Source organism: Arctopsyche grandis, chromosome 9 (genome assembly GCF_051622035.1).
Source record: "Arctopsyche grandis isolate Sample6627 chromosome 9, ASM5162203v2, whole genome shotgun sequence".
NCBI lineage: Eukaryota > Metazoa > Arthropoda > Insecta > Trichoptera > Hydropsychidae > Arctopsyche > Arctopsyche grandis.
The window spans coordinates 10,607,151-10,623,686 of record NC_135363.1 but is presented as its reverse complement, the minus strand read 5'-3'; the positions used below and the strand labels follow the sequence as shown (position 1 = coordinate 10,623,686).

General features: G+C 31.8%; 1 protein-coding gene across 5 annotated transcripts in view; it reads left to right on the top strand.

The window, feature by feature from the left end:
• LOC143917188 (atrial natriuretic peptide receptor 1-like) overlaps positions 1–16,536 on the top strand; it is an 87,636-nt gene that overhangs the window by 52,073 nt on the left and 19,027 nt on the right. For all 5 annotated transcript variants that reach the window (XM_077438645.1, XM_077438650.1, XM_077438647.1 and 2 more), the window contains 5 exons: positions 1,745–1,961; positions 11,276–11,390; positions 13,973–14,114; positions 15,046–15,247; positions 15,702–15,793. In XM_077438645.1, the coding sequence (XP_077294771.1) occupies positions 1,745–1,961; positions 11,276–11,390; positions 13,973–14,114; positions 15,046–15,247; positions 15,702–15,793 (768 nt within the window). The remainder of the gene's footprint in view (positions 1–1,744; positions 1,962–11,275; positions 11,391–13,972; positions 14,115–15,045; positions 15,248–15,701; positions 15,794–16,536) is intronic.

The window sequence follows — 16,536 nt, the reverse complement described above, 5'->3', positions numbered from 1 at the left end:
TCAATTATATTTCGGAATTTCCTATGCATTTTGCCATAAATCATTTGACTACGTTTTTTGATGTTTTCAAGTACAAGGATTTGCGATAGATAAGGATGCTTTCTATACCTGAGGCCATTGAAACTACATACTTTCAATAATATTTTATTGGTTTATGACCTGGTCCATTACTAAATCTCAAAGAAACCGCTCAAGAAAGAAAGAAGTGTAGCTTTTTTTTTTGTTCAAAGAAATATACGCCTATACCTAAGAGCGTTTATACACATTTATTTTGATTTTTCATAGAAATTTAAAATTCATAATTGTTAATTTTGAGGAAAAAAACATTAATTAAAGAAAACCTTAAAAATCCGGTTGATCGAGCCAAAAAGCCGGCTTTTCGGTTTCGGTTTAAACCGGTTTGGAAGCCCTAGTATGTACATACATGAGGCTTTTATACATTTGTAACAATGAAGATAACTTGAAAATATCGATTAGATGTCTTACATGACATGCAGTTAATTTCCTTTCCAAATACCACACCAAAGTTTAATGTTCTTATTCGAGATTATTTTACCAATAAAACATCACTAGTTTGCTTTGATAACTTTTTTTTTTCAATATAAAAGATTTCTAAGCAAGTTTATATTATATTATGCATTAGAAAGGGTTTGTGGGTTACATCTGACTGGCAAAAGATTCCAAAATAGATTGAAAATACCTGCATTCAAATTAATTATATTCTGGAAAAATAATTTCCCATCGGTTTAGTTATTATAAAAATAAACCTGAAAGCTTTCGTTGTGTCATATATTCATTTTCAAACATCAAAATTGACGCTTCAATTTTAATTTAATTGCAAAACAATAGTAAATGAAATGAAAATGCATAAATAAAATGAAAAATACATTTATATTACACCGCGTTCACCGAATTTTATGTACATATTAATATGTATACTAACTCAATTTATTACCCGGATATTCAAATGCGTGTAATATAATTTGATAACGATCAATTTCCGGACCCATGATTTTTTTACCAATGCCCGCCCTTTTGACCCTTATAATATATTAAATAAACTGAAAATCATTCTATAGTATTTTCGTATAAAAAAATATTTCAATTTGGAATAATTCCAAAATTTTATGATAATATTTTTTTATTTTTTATACCGTTTAATAACATGTTGTTAATGAATTTCGCTTCAAATTTAATAACATTGAATTTAATTGAATCCTAGGAAATAAATGCACGTTGCTAAAAATAATTAGAAAGAAATTGTATTTTGACGAGGTCATCTCTTAATTTTCCCAACGCGCTACTTCGCTTGATCCCTCGGGACATTTCTTACGGGGTTTTCTAAAAATTGAACGAGACTCGTTGAGATTACGTGGAAATTTATGTCTCGAGGTGGAAAAGCTCTCTCGCACAATTCTCTCCCGTCTGAATTAATGTAATATAAAAACTTTGCTTTCGATGTGAACGTCCACACAGGATCAGATAGATACTGCATCTGATGAAACCAACACTTCGATTCAATTCGCACTCTATATAATTGAAATCGCAAGACGATTTAATCTCGGGGATGTTTTCACCTGCGTTTTAAGCCACTGTCGTCGATAACATCAGAGGTAGATTATCATCATTATTTAAAATGCATAAAATAACACGACTAACCAAGTGTATGTCGAGTACCAACTAACCCGACTAACGCTCACCCCACGCCGTCCACTAATGCGATCAGGTTTTTGTTGCGGGGCAGGGGTTCGGGTGGACCACTTGCGGGATGATCTTCCACAACTACAAGGCAGGAACAGGAAAAGGCAACAGCTTGTGCTTTTTGACATTGGCCGCCGTGCACAGCGCTCTTGAAAAGATCAATCCAATTCCGGTACAAAACTACAGGTCGTTCGACGAGAATGACACGACCAAAGAAGAGTTCATCTCCATACTCAAGAATATGTCCAAGAACGCCAGAAGTGAGTACTCAACGACAAATAACACATCCCTATAAATATCTAAAGAACTCCAGACAGCCTCGCTTTTTCCTTAGCGAATTTACTTCGACGTTTTTTCAGTAGAAATTGAACGTGGATATAGCTTTGAACTTAACCAAGGGTAATTCCTAGTAATTAAAAACTGAGGCAAAGGAACAACCTACAGTTTAAACTAATGTAAGTCTTCCGTTTACTAAAGATTTAACTATATACAGTACCTACTGTATATTTTATTTTTATTTTTAATGAATCATGTACACTCGTCAGATCGCTCCAATGCGACGAGTGGTACAGATCAAGAAATAACAATTACAAATACTACATTATTATTATATATTTTACATTAAATACGACATATATGGTCAAACATTGTTCAGAAACATTGTAAACATTATAGAAGGCAAATTTACACTAAAAATTCAGAGAGACGTCTTATGGGAAAGTCGCAGCATTTATGGAAATTAGTGAAAAATCGAGATGCTGAGTAGCTCGAATTTTTACAGGCTCTTTTATGTTTCACTTCGCAAACGATTGAGCTGAAATTCCTAAAGACTTCCGATCGTTTTGAAACTTTGCCATTTTGCGCGGTTTTGCGAGATAGGACAGGAGATGCCAATTTGTAGGAGCCGTTTCAGTGAAAATCAGATAAATTGGCATACTCTGTTAGGAAACGATCGACCTGGAGTAACATATCCGAGGTCTTGCCAGCAGCAACCAGTGGGAATCGAACTCGTGACTACTTTGTTTGAAAGTATTATATACTAACCACTAACTAGTCCATGTTGCTGGTTAGTACCTACATAAACATAATATGTACATACATATGAAATTATTTTATTCGATGAAGTTGCATTTGTACAAGGAACTTGCGATCAATTTTAACCATCTTACATCACAATTTTCTTGAAATTTCACTCAAATATTTCCGATAACAATACTCTATTGTATAATAATGTGAATCGACCGTCTCCTTACTTATTTATAATGTCTTATAATATGTTATATTTTAAAATGGTATCTGTATATTTGGTTGTCATATAAATTAATCATCATTCATATGCTGGATTTTCCAATAGTGGTACTATTGAAAATTATAAGTATTATATTATATTATTTTAGAATTAAAATACATTGTACGTATGTATGTCAAAAACAAAACAGTTCTTAGGAAGTATACAATAAAATATAATTAAAGATTTTCGAGAAAAACCTACATGTTAAATGAATTGATGACTTTCTCTATTTAAATTGTTAATTATCGTAATAAATTTCATTTAAATAATCAGGGTCAAATTTCTCTTGCATCAAGGTGACCTGTAAATAAATCCGACTCAAAACTAGACACCGACACAAATATATGTTCCTTTGTCCCATGAAATAACGTAGATGAATCAATGGTATCCAATATACGTACATATGTACATCCATGTACATACATCCATATGTAAAGCATAGTTTGATTATATAGACTATTCTCGTATGTTTTTAATTTTTTGATCATGATTTCCACGCGCATTTGTGTAATTTTGTCATTATATGTACTTTCTACTCAAAAGCATATTGCTTTTGAATGTATAAAACTGCTTTTTAAGCACAACACGTATGGGAATATGAAGCGAATTTTGTGACAAAAGGTGATGCGCTGTATGCAACCCTCATCTCTTTCTCATCATCTCTCACGGAAAAAAAGTATTTTTGAATGAAAATGTGCATATATTTGTACATGTATAAAAAAGCAAGAAAATTTTTAAAATTAATTATGTATTATATTTTTAAAATTCATTATGTTAGTACATAACTATTTATACATTACCTTGTGTGGGATGTAATATATACATATATATTCCTGAATATATTAGTTGCATTTGAAATGTATTGTCATTTTTAGACAACGTACAGATGATTCAATGATACATTTTTGTAGGATTTTTATATTGCATTTATTAAATTAATTATTTACTTTGCGTAGTCATACGTATCTGTTGTTGACTAAATAAGGTAACCTCCGGCGTGCAATTTTGATATATTTTAAGTACATGAAAGCCTCTTCCATTCCGGTTGTCAGATTAGGGTGTTTTGGTGTTACGAGAGACGCCTTCCGGTTCAGCGAACTTCTAATATTTTGGGTCGAAAGTGTGCCAAATTATACACCACGAAAATTTCTTCAAAAGCGGCAGCCATGCAACATAGAGGTCAAAATTCCGGAATATTTTTTCACACAGCGAAATAGATATGTTTGAATTTTTTTTCTTTGTACAGTATATTTTTTTACCACCATCCGGTTTTCTTAGGTGTATTGAACCTCCGCGTTTTTCTTAAATAACCGAAAATGCTAGAGAAGCTTTTCGCCTGGAATAAACGTACGAGTGCGCAGACCAAGATAAAAGCTCTGAGAGCTTCGTTGACGCCATTGAAAAAATGTGTTCAAAAGGCGACTTTCAAACAATTTGTGACTTATGGAGTACGTCTTCGTATATTATATTGAAAATATTAAAATTAAAAAATGTTTTCTGTAACATTCGTATACAAATAAATTTTATCTTAAAAAAATATCGTGTGAATTTCTAGCAACACCCTCCTGAATTAATATAATAATAATATCTATGTATATTATTTTTGTGTATATACATATATGTATTTAAGCATTTAATTTATAATATGTGTAAGCAAAACAAAACTGTTTGTCTGTTGTCTTAGCTAGAAAATGGCTAAACAATTTAATGCATTTTTTTTATTAAAAATAGTTTTGATTATAAATCTTCAATTTATTAAGTTAACCATACCTACAGATTTATTTTAAGTTTTAAAATGCTACATAAAACAACGAAATTGGTTTTTAAATTGAGTTTTATTAATTTCAATCGGCAAAAGCTCTTTTTTGTTATTTTGTACGGCAAATTTTCAATCAAATTTGTGTTTAATGAATTTTTTTTGTATTTTTACAGTGCGTATAGATTCTTTGCTCATTCTATCATGAAATGGTAATTGAATCCAATCACAATAACTTGAAAATATTGATATGACATGTGTATATTGGACGCGTATTACATTTCGCGTCTGGGTTTCAATTTACAGTATACATACATATACATACATATGTACATATGTATGTATGTAAACGCTCTAAGAGGTTTGTTTATAAATCGTTTCGGTTTTGTTCGCGTTAATTTTCACCGACAATAGTTTGTCCAAGTTTGCTTATTTATTTGTTGTAATTAATTTGGGTAAAGTAAGCGAGGAATTCTGAGCATTGTTCGCCCATTTTCCGAATCCGAGAGCCTATTGTTTTTGACAACAATGAGCCCCTACCAGTATATGGAACAATTATACGACGTTTACACAAATCAATAGCTGGATAATTGACTAATTTTATTTTGAATTGTGGCGGAGAAATCTCTCGTCCAACCGGAGCTTGTCAAACTTCTTTTGTTGGTCGGAAAAGCGGAAGTTCCGTGCGGGAAAACTGCGACGACCCTTCTCTCTCCTCTCTGACATATCCCCCGCCGCATCACAATAAACATCCCTCGTGTTTGGCCCGTAATTAAATTGTTAAAGAGGACTACGCTATTCATTGTTTATTCAACAGTCAATTAAGATTTGGCGCTGATTGATAATGAAATATTTAATTAAAATTTCTTAGCCGGTATAATTACCCTATAAAGGTACAAAATATGTATCTGTTGGGTACAAAACCGCTGATTTTAATCCAATTTCAAATGAACGTTAAACAATAACTACAAACATTATTAATTGTTTTACAAATACTGTTATTTAAATTCTCATATTTTGATTAAATTCAAAATGAAACACTAAGTTATAATTGACATTTAAATTCGATCTATCATATTAATTAATTTTCTATTTAGTTGTAACAAGTTTTAATATTTGAATGTGGTGGAAGTCCAATTTTCTGTTCCCAAAACATTATTCCAGTTTCACTTCATTCGTAAATTGTTATCACTACCTTAATAATAATAAATAGACTGCTTCTACACAGATATAATTTTATAAACAATATAATAAACAACAAAAAAAATTTTCACCGATCAAATATTTTTATATTATTTTGTAGCTTTGAGAACTTTATATTCTATGAAGAAAGTTTTGTCATATTTTCATCTCTAAATTCACTGAATTAAATAATTAAAAAAGAAGTTATAAAAAACCCTTGCAATGTAAAAAAAAAATTATCATAAAAATTTTAGCAATACAAATAGTCATCTTATATATATATATATATATATATATATATATATATATATATATATATATATATATATATATATATATATATATATATATATATATATATATATATATATTTTTATTGGATTTGAACATCGCGAATTGCTTATTTCAACAAAATTTTCGTTTGGCTTATTCTTACAATATATGTATACATACAGTCGATGAAGTTATTTACATAATATGGAATTTTTTGCATGATGCTATTCATTAAAACGAATTTTCTTTTAAGAGAGAAAAATTCTCTTTTCAAACGAAAAAAAAAATTATATTCGAGTTCTGAGTTATTAAGGTTTGAAACGAAAATTCATATAATACTTTATATAATTTCTTCATAATAATACTAAAAGAATAATCAGAATAATATATACATATTTCTTCAATAATATTGTTGAATAAATTATATTTATATTCAAATCGATCAATATGCATACACATTTAAGCTTCATCTTTGGGGAAATATTAAATCGCGATAGTGCTATTTGAATTCAGAAACATGGTTCAAGATATAACCTAAGCTCTTAGAAGTCACATCAGAAAACACTGAGAGTTTTCCGTCCCATTATAAGGTCAAAGTTTTCCAGATTCTATGGACGTAGTTGAAACTTCGACAAGATGACTTCTACATGGAAACTCACCAATCGATACGAAGGTATCGTTTTCCCAACCGAGCCTAAATGAAATCCCTTCGTCCTTTCTTGTCAGAATTCCGGTCCTAATCCACCCACCTACACCTCTCGCATCGTGTATTTGATTAATTTCAACCATATAACCGGCTTACTAATCCCTTTTATATATATATATATATATATATATATATATATATATATATATATATATATATATATATATATATATATATATATATATATACATATATATATAATTCCTATTGCGACCTAGTACAGGTTGGTTCACCCATTAGTCCAAGTAAGCTTGATATTATGTTGGTGAATGAATCCAATGTGTCAGCAACGATGATCCTATACCCAAAAGGAACTGCGATCATCCCTGAGGACCTATATCATGATGCATTACAAATTGAGCTTCTGTTTTTGTCTTCTGTGAGGCCTGTTTCAGCTTGTTCATCTGTTGGGGTTCCTTCATCACGATGGAATTTTGCTCGCGTTGATTCTGAATTGGTTTATAATGAGGTCCGTTCTATGGACTGGCGCCAAATGTACCTCATGAATACTGGTGATGCTGTTGAATTTTTGTATAACACACTATATAATATTTTTGACAGTTATGTTCCTCGGTTCATCAGTTATCCTAATTTAGAACTACATCGTCGGGCTTTTCCACCGTGGTTTGGGTCCAAACTTATAACTGATGTTCGTGCAAAATGGTTGTCTCATAGAAGATGGAAACGTAGCCAATCATTTCGTGACTATGAGAAATTTCGGATTCTTAGGAAGATCGTGAAACGTGGTGTGAGTGAGCGTTATACCCTCTATCTCAAAGAGATGGAGAGTGCTATCGCAAGTAATCCTCACCACTTTTTCAGATTTATTAAGAGTAAGCATATTTCACATGGCCTTGAGCATTCGTTCTCATTTAATAATAAAAGTTGTGTCGGTCCTGAGATCGCTAAAGCTTTTGCTAGTTTTTTTAGCTCTGTATTTGATCAGAGATCCCCATCCCTTGATGCTAATTTGGCTTCCCAAATTGGTACTGAAGGTGTTGTTATAGACATTCCGCGGGTCTCGCTTGGAGATGTTAGGATAGCAATTTTGAAGCTGAAGGGGTCTGTTGGGCCTGACGGTGTGCCCCCTGACGTATTAAAGGCATGCTGTAATTCGCTCTTAGAGCCTCTTCAGTTTATTTTTAACCTTATTCTGGGTTCTGGTAATTATCCTGAAAAATGGAAATTATTTACAGTCATTCCCATTCATAAAAGTGGCTCTAAAAATGAGGTTGAAAATTACAGACCTATTGCTATCATCTCGGCTATTCCCAAAATTTTCGATAATATCCTTCACCGTTTGATTCTTTTGCAGTTCAAAAGATTGTTGTGTGATGAGCAGCATGGTTTTTCACCATGTCGTTCCACTACCACTAATCTTGCCTGCTTTTCATATTATACCATGTCTAAAGTTGACCGTGGACAACAAGTTGATGTAGCCTACTTTGACTTTCGAAAAGCATTTGATCTTGTCAACAATGACGCTCTTATGATCAGATTAGCTGAAGTGGGCTTTTCTCCACGTCTTCTTAAACTCTTTGCTTCTTATCTTAGTGATAGGAAGCAATTTGTTAGATATGGTAGTTATGAATCTCCTTCATTTTTTACGCGATCTGGTGTAACTCAGGGGTCCACCTTAGGCCCTTTACTATTTACAATAGTCATTAATAACCTCCCAAAAGTACTACGCAATGCTTCATGTCTCTTGTTTGCTGACGACGTTAAACTATTCTTTGCTGTTAAGGATGAGAGGCAAGCCTCTCTCCTTCAAGCTGATATTAACGCTGTTTTAGAGTTCAGTTCCAGTTTAGGGCTTGAACTGAATACTAGTAAATGTGCTATTATGAGTTATGGACGTGCGAATTCGCTCTATTGTCACGGATATTCCATTGGATCCGTATTGTTGAAGCGCGTGGAATCAATGGTCGACTTGGGTATCACTTTTGATCCTCAATTCACCTTTCACAACCACATCAAGACAATCGCCGACGTTTCCTTTCGTCGACTTGGATTTGTCTTGAGATATGCTAGATTATTCTCCAACCCCTTGTCTTTTCGCTTGCTTTTCAACTCGCTTGTTAGAAGTAAGCTAGAGTATAATGCAATTGTGTGGAATCCGCATGAAGCAAACTACTCTCTTATTATAGAAAAAGTGCAAAAAGCATTTCTTCGTTTTCTTTATAAGAAAGAGTATGGGTACTACCCATATCTCTATCCTACTCCTTTCCTTTTGGGCATGCTTGGGTATAATTCCCTTGAACTTCGGAGAAACTTCTCGTTAATTCGTTTCGTTCTCCAGCTATTGCGTGGTAATACGTCATGCCCGTTGTTGCTGGAACAGTTGGGACTTGATGTCCCTAATAATTATGTGCGTGGTAGACATCATCATTTAATGGTTGTACCTGCTGCTCGCACAGTTCTTTTTCGAATGGCTCCTATTCCAAGAGCTATTCGACTTCTCAATGAAATCGTTGCTGCTGTCCCTGAATGTGATATTTTCCACCTTGGGGAGCGTAGATTATCGGATATTATCTTAACATATTTATCTGGTAACCTGCGCTCATCATTACTTTCTTAATTTGAATGTGATGAATGTGTGGAATCTTAATCTACTCTCTTCCATTTGGGCCTCGCTGTGATTTTATTTTTTTATTCATATTTTGTTTTATTTTATTTTATTTTTTCTTTCTCCTTTGTACATTTTTATATACTATTTTAATTTTGCTCAGTGTAAACAAAGAATGGGATTTATGGATTTTATTTTTAATTTTTACACTTTTGTTATTTTTTTTTTCTCTCTGAATGATGTATTATTTTCCTTTTGTTACTTTTTTATTATTATTTTATTTTACCATGTTTTCTGCTTTTGCTTTTTTCCTTTATTTACAGTTTACTTGTTTTTATATCATGTTTTTATATATTTTTCAAATGTAGGCCATTGTGGCGCATTAGGTTCTTCCTGTAATGCCACAATGGTCCAAAACTATTAAATAAATAAATATATATATATATATATATATATATATATATATATATATATATATATATATATATATATATATTATCATCACAATAAAGAGCCTATTTTTCGAGCAGCGTGAGCAAACAGCGTGATAATATGCAGTTATCTGAACATTGCATAACTACGTGTGTGTGTTTTGCATACGCAAAATTTTCCGAGAAAATTCTAGTACAAAAATAAGTTAATTATCAATACCTAAAATAATATGCTATAAATAATTTATTGGCCGTTTCAATATATGTACGTATGTATTGTGTCCCTTTTGGGTTTTTGTCGGTTAAAATTTAAGATCTCGATCACGTAAGTAACGAATTTGTCCCCGTCGAAAAGGGAACGAAATTATTCTGTTGCTTTATTTGTATATGTGTGTATGCTATACATAAACTATGTATGTACATATATACATATGTATATATACATGTAAAACGGATAAATTGGGCATTCGATGCGAAATTTAAATATTGGATCAGTTGGAATTCCGACAAACATTCTAGGGCGTAATTCAACACGACTTTACCTAAAGTCAGCGAAGGCCAACCTTTTAGGACTCGCTGTTTTATTCTAGTTTAACGACCCGTCTCGACTTTTACAACGCACGGATATATTTCGACAGGTCGCGCTCGTTTTTTACGACCCCATTTTCTTACGTGGGTTTTGCCTGACTAAAGGCTAGGAATTTATTTTTACAATTCCTCTCCCGTTTTATAAACTTTCATTAAAACGAGTTGTCCCTGAAGATTTCATGGCCTGGAGATGTATTATTTTAAGTGATAAGCTTTCGAATTTTGTTTAATTAAAATTATATCCGTAGTTCAATCAAAGCTCACCTTGGCACATATCGCACAGATGAGATCGGATTTCACTTTGACCGGAGAGGTAATTAATTTGATCGCTTTCATACCATGAATGGCTTGCAAATAAAGGATTGGTCTATTCATAGTTCAATGAAATAAGTTCACTTGGTATTCAAAGTTTTTAAAAAGAAATCCAAGCACTGTTTAAAATTCTACGTTATCTTGTTTAGCTAAAATTTTAGCCTTCGTGCCAATTTTCTCCTCAACATGGCAAAATCGAAAGTATGACGAGCGTAAAAAGGGGAAGATAATTCAATTCGTCGGGAAGGATCCTCTAATTTTAGAGGTGGTGTTCAATTTCCGCGTTTTTTCCTCCGTAATAAAATATTTTCCGTGGCCAGAGAGCGAGAAAAAATTTAACGCCTCACCTTAATAAGTAGCGAGTCCTTTTATACACTTAAAAATTGAAAAAAAAGAAATATTATTACTTCATCTTTTGTTCTACCATATTATGTGATATGAATTAGTTAACATTTTGAATTTTTTGCAGTTGTGGTCGTTTGTGCCAATCCAAGGACAGTGCGAGAGATCATGCTGGCTGCAGAAGAACTTGGCATGGTTTCATCGGGAGAATACGTCTTTTTCAATATCGAATTATTTTCTAGGTAAGTTATATATTTTACATAATCTTAAGGAATGTAATTAAAATATTATGGGCATTCGATATTAAAGCTTTATGTGCGTAGTATATTTTAATCAAATTTATTCGGTACGGTTTTGGAATTATCGAGGCATTTCCTCAATAATGTTGAGATGTTTTATATGTACATATACATACTTTTACAGTTTCTTGTATGTATGTTAATTCTCGATTACTGCGATTCAAAGCAACCCTCTGATTTTTCGATGAGGAAAATTGTCGTAATCTGTCTTAAACAATTTTCCCCTTTTTTGATTATTATGTAAAAATATTCGACTGTACAGATTACGCGCTTTCTCGTACGCTTTTATACGCGTTCATACATTATTCAACGCAGATGATTATCGTCGGAGCTTTTTGGCACTCGCAGATATAATTCCCTGTAAATTTCAGACAATTTCAGATCGCATACTTGTACTTCTGCAGATCGACTATATATTTTTCGACTCAGAATGAAAAAGCTCAATTTGTACAGTAGCTTATTGCGATTTTCCAAATCCAGTCAATTCTCACACAAAGCTCGTTTTCAATTATGACAAAGGAGCTGTCTGTTTCTCACTGGAACCATTAATCACGTTCGCAGGCGAAAATATGTCCTCGGAAATCCGGTTCTCACATCACTCAGACCCAATCCATTAATGTCGTTCTAAAAGCTCAAACTAGACCCCTTTTCTTTGTGTGACGCTGGGATGTCCAAACACTGGGCTGAGGCTATGGATATTTTAATTTTGGAAAGCTTTATTTAGCCATTACAATAGGGCTTTTATTAGCTGACTTAATAATGATGAAGTTGAAATGCGATATCATCACCTCGTATGCTTGTATGTATATTAATTTCAAATTAAGCGATCGTTTTCTTTTCATACACATTTGTTCATTTATACATATACATACATATACAAATGTTGGTATTTATTGTACATGTATAGATGTATGAATAGAGCTTAAGTGCACTCAGGGTTGATTTATATAAGACCTATTGTATGGTACGTGCCTAAAATAATCATTATTGTATGTGCTCAAACTATCATATTCATAACATCGCAAGTGTTACCAATTTTTCTTAGCGGACCCATGTGAAAAATACGACCGGTATAAATCAACCTTTATATTTTTTCAAAGGTTAATACGATCAATTTTCATGATATATTACGACATATTTGCTTTTTATATCGTAATAAACGAATTGAATTGTGATTTTTTTATTCAATGCAAATGTAACAAATATTTTTTTTGTTATTTTAGAATGATTATTTGTTCATCCGAACGGAATACTTTTAAATTTCCTTTTCTATGACATATACTTTCATACTTAATCTATTTACTTAATTTAATTAAAAGCAATTAGTGTTCGTAATTCATCCATTTATCGTTGAGAAAATACGATGAATTGGACAGGGTTGTGAAATGGTAAAACAATTTAGACTCAGACTTAAATCTAATCCAGTGGCCATTAGTTTTTATAAAAGTTTCGCTTATTAGTGAAACTAATAATCACCATTAGTTTTTCATTAGACGAATATATGGATATAAGTTCTTGATCGTCATGTATGAAAATCGAGCACGAACTTATGCAATTGCCCAAAAAAATATTTGATTTTTACTTTGATATACTTTTTACTGATCATAAATTATGTTCACAGTACATCTTAGGTATATTGTAATATTCAACGATCTAGTGATAATTTATTACGTGTTTTATTTTTATTTATTTATTGTATTATCATATTTTAATGTTAGTGTACAGCATAATAGAAAAAAGAATAGTTTAGAAACCCATTTACAAATCTTATAAATGTTCATAATACATTTTATACAAATAGTATGAAAATAAGACTCTTTCAAGTCGACAATATATCCAATATATTATATAAACGGATAAAATAACTATTTAAAAAAATAATAACTATATATGCATATCCATTGAAAACATACATATATATGTACGTTAATTCATATTAAAATTAAGTTTTTAAACTTTTATAGTATATTTTCTTTTCTTTTATAGTATATTTATATATTATATTTTCATAGTTTTTAAACTTTTATAATAACATATGTAGTTTAGATTATCGATTAAATCAAATAGACTGATTAATTTATTATATAAAAAGGAAGAAATAGTCATAACGTCGACTACATTAAAAACATATACCCACAGCCCTGGGTTTTCGGTTGAAATTTTGTGTACCTATCAAAAGACGCTTTTCAGTGGGAAATCTTGCAATTTACCTCTAAAAAATAGGAACGTTTATTCTCCCCGGAAAATTTCCGTTCGCCCTCGGAGACCAATTACGTTGAGGTAGCTATTTGAATTTTCTTTAATTTTAATACGCCACTTCTTGTGCGGAAAATATCCTTTCTCTCATCGTTTCAGTGCATATTAACGACTTCGTCTGGCGAATGCTTTAAATTAGCCGCCTTTTACTCGTTCGTTAAAAACAAACTCTCGCCCTTTTTCCAGCGGATGTCGCTGATGTTTTCCACGAAAGACACAAAGTTCCTTTACATTTCGTACAAATTATAACTTTTATTTCCAATTTCTAGTCTTTCATCGCCGTCTTCTTTGAAACCGTGGTACGTCGAAAATGATCCGCGCAACGAGCAAGCCAAACGAGCCTACACAGCAATGTTGACAGTCACAACTAGAACTCCTGATGATGAAGAATACCTTGAGTTTTCCGCAAAGGTTCGTACCTCATTTTAACCCTTATCCTGCTGAACTTCAGACAATTCACGACGCAATACTCATTCATCTTTGTACACCTACGCATTGTGTGGAAGCGAGAATATCCAACGTTGTTTGTAACCTTTGTGATATTACATTTCTGCTAGAGCACACTGTTCACTATGTACTATATTGCTTTCGGCCGTAGGGAGAATGTTAGCAAATATTGTAAATATGAATTTTTGGCGTCATCCCCTTGTTGATTTACCTGAGAAAGTAACAATCGTAAAAAATATGATGTAAACAAGGAAAGGTTGACAAGGCGGATGTTACGTAAAATACGAGGTAACTTAAGAAAAATGAATAAAATAAAAAATATTTATACGACGAAGGATACGGGCGAAAGTTGCCACGATTTATGTCATCGTAAAGGAGAAATATTTTTTATAACGCACGTTAATGGCACTTTATTGCGACACGTCTCTCAAGGGTTAATTTTTTAGACGTTAAAAATATAATAAAGAATATAAAAAGGCTGAACAACATCACTTTTCCAATCGTTGAAAATTCAGAATTTTCTTTCCGGCAGCGTTTTGGGGATTATTTTGGACCGTTTCTTATGTATTTATTTTTACGTTACTGTTTCTTATACTAAAACGTATTTGGCCAAATTTGCATAAACAATATTTATTTGAAATCGCTTTTTTAACGAGAAAATTCATCTTCATTGTATGCGTAATAGTCTATAAGAAATATTTTTTATCGTTGTTTATTTATATTTATATGATGCTAGTAGATATCTATTGTTTTCAACTTAAATATTTCAGAATAAAATTTATATTCATACAAATCACACGTTTAAAAATCTCGAAAGTAATGCTCTTTTGGAATACAATTTGAACATAATGTTCCGAATTTTAAAATTAATATATCGATGATTATTTTATTTTAGGTGAAAAAATTAGCAAATACAAATTACAACTACACTTTCGGCAATGAAAGTGTATCAACTTTCGTCACGGCTTTCTATGATGCAGTGCTGCTCTACGCTATAGCTTTAAACGAGACCCTGATGGAGTCAGCTGGAAACCTCGAGGATGTGTCTTTGAATGGAACCGAGATCATCAGCAAGATGTGGAATAGAACCTTCAAAGGTGATTGATGCGCATACATTCAACCCAAACGCGATTTCATCTATAAAATTGGAAAAAAAATCGAGCAAACACTCAAATACGAACATGCCTATGGCGTGAGAGACAAAAAGGAAATAGAACAGTCGGCGAATCTTTCACATTTTCTCTCATTTTCGACAAAATATAAAAAATATATTTGAAAAAAGAAATTAAAGTATTTAGAACAATTCTGTGATTTTATTATGGGTACATTAATCATTAATTAATTCATTAATCATTTTTATTAAATTTGAAAAATCTCCCCGACGCAATTTAATTTAAAATAAAATTGAATTGAAAGCCTTCTCGACAATTTTCCAATGAATATTTTGCTATGAATTAAGTTTGATTCTATGTACCTACATATGTCTTATGTCTATTATGTAAATTTTTTTGATAATATGTACTATAAATATTCGTTATTTAAATTTTATAGGAATAACTGGAGATGTTACAATCGACGCCAATGGTGATAGAATTGCATCATATTCTCTACTGGATATGCATCCAGATACAGGCCAATTCGAGGTAATTATATATTTAAAAATAGAGTCAAATACCACTATAATAAAAATCTAAACAGTAAAATTTCCAGTCCTGAACAGAACTTCGTATTTATCGTATGAACATATGGATATAATTTATCTAGTTACTAAAAGGTACGCTATTACGAGATGTAACACTATTATATGTTTTAACATACAAATGTACATACATGTACGTACATATATCATAAATGGAAATTTCAGATAATAAATCGTAAACAGACCGACTAACAAAGGAAAATTATTCAGGTACTCCGTATGAATTACATACGTTTCCATTGTGTTCTTAGTTTTCACGATTTAATTGAAAATTAGTGAATTTCTCACAGAAACGTAATAAATCTTCTCGTTCATACACGGTTCATTAGGTGGGATCAATACAAACATAAATTGTTTGTTTCCTAAAAGCAACTTTAATTGGCACACATAAACGGTATTTGTTTTACAAAATACACAATATAACAATCAATTATTTGCGCCGTAATATAATTGGCATTTAAAATGATCAATTTTCACTTTTTAATTAATAAATGGCAGATATTGTATTAGAGTCAATTATAACCGTATAGATTGACAAATAAGACCTTCAGTTCTTTCACATACGTATCATCATTACTTTCATATATTCTTTTCCGACAAAATTCCATTATTTTCTACTATTTCCTTCAGATCACGTTGACATTTGCAATATTTGTCGGTCCAATATCATATAATACGTACATATGT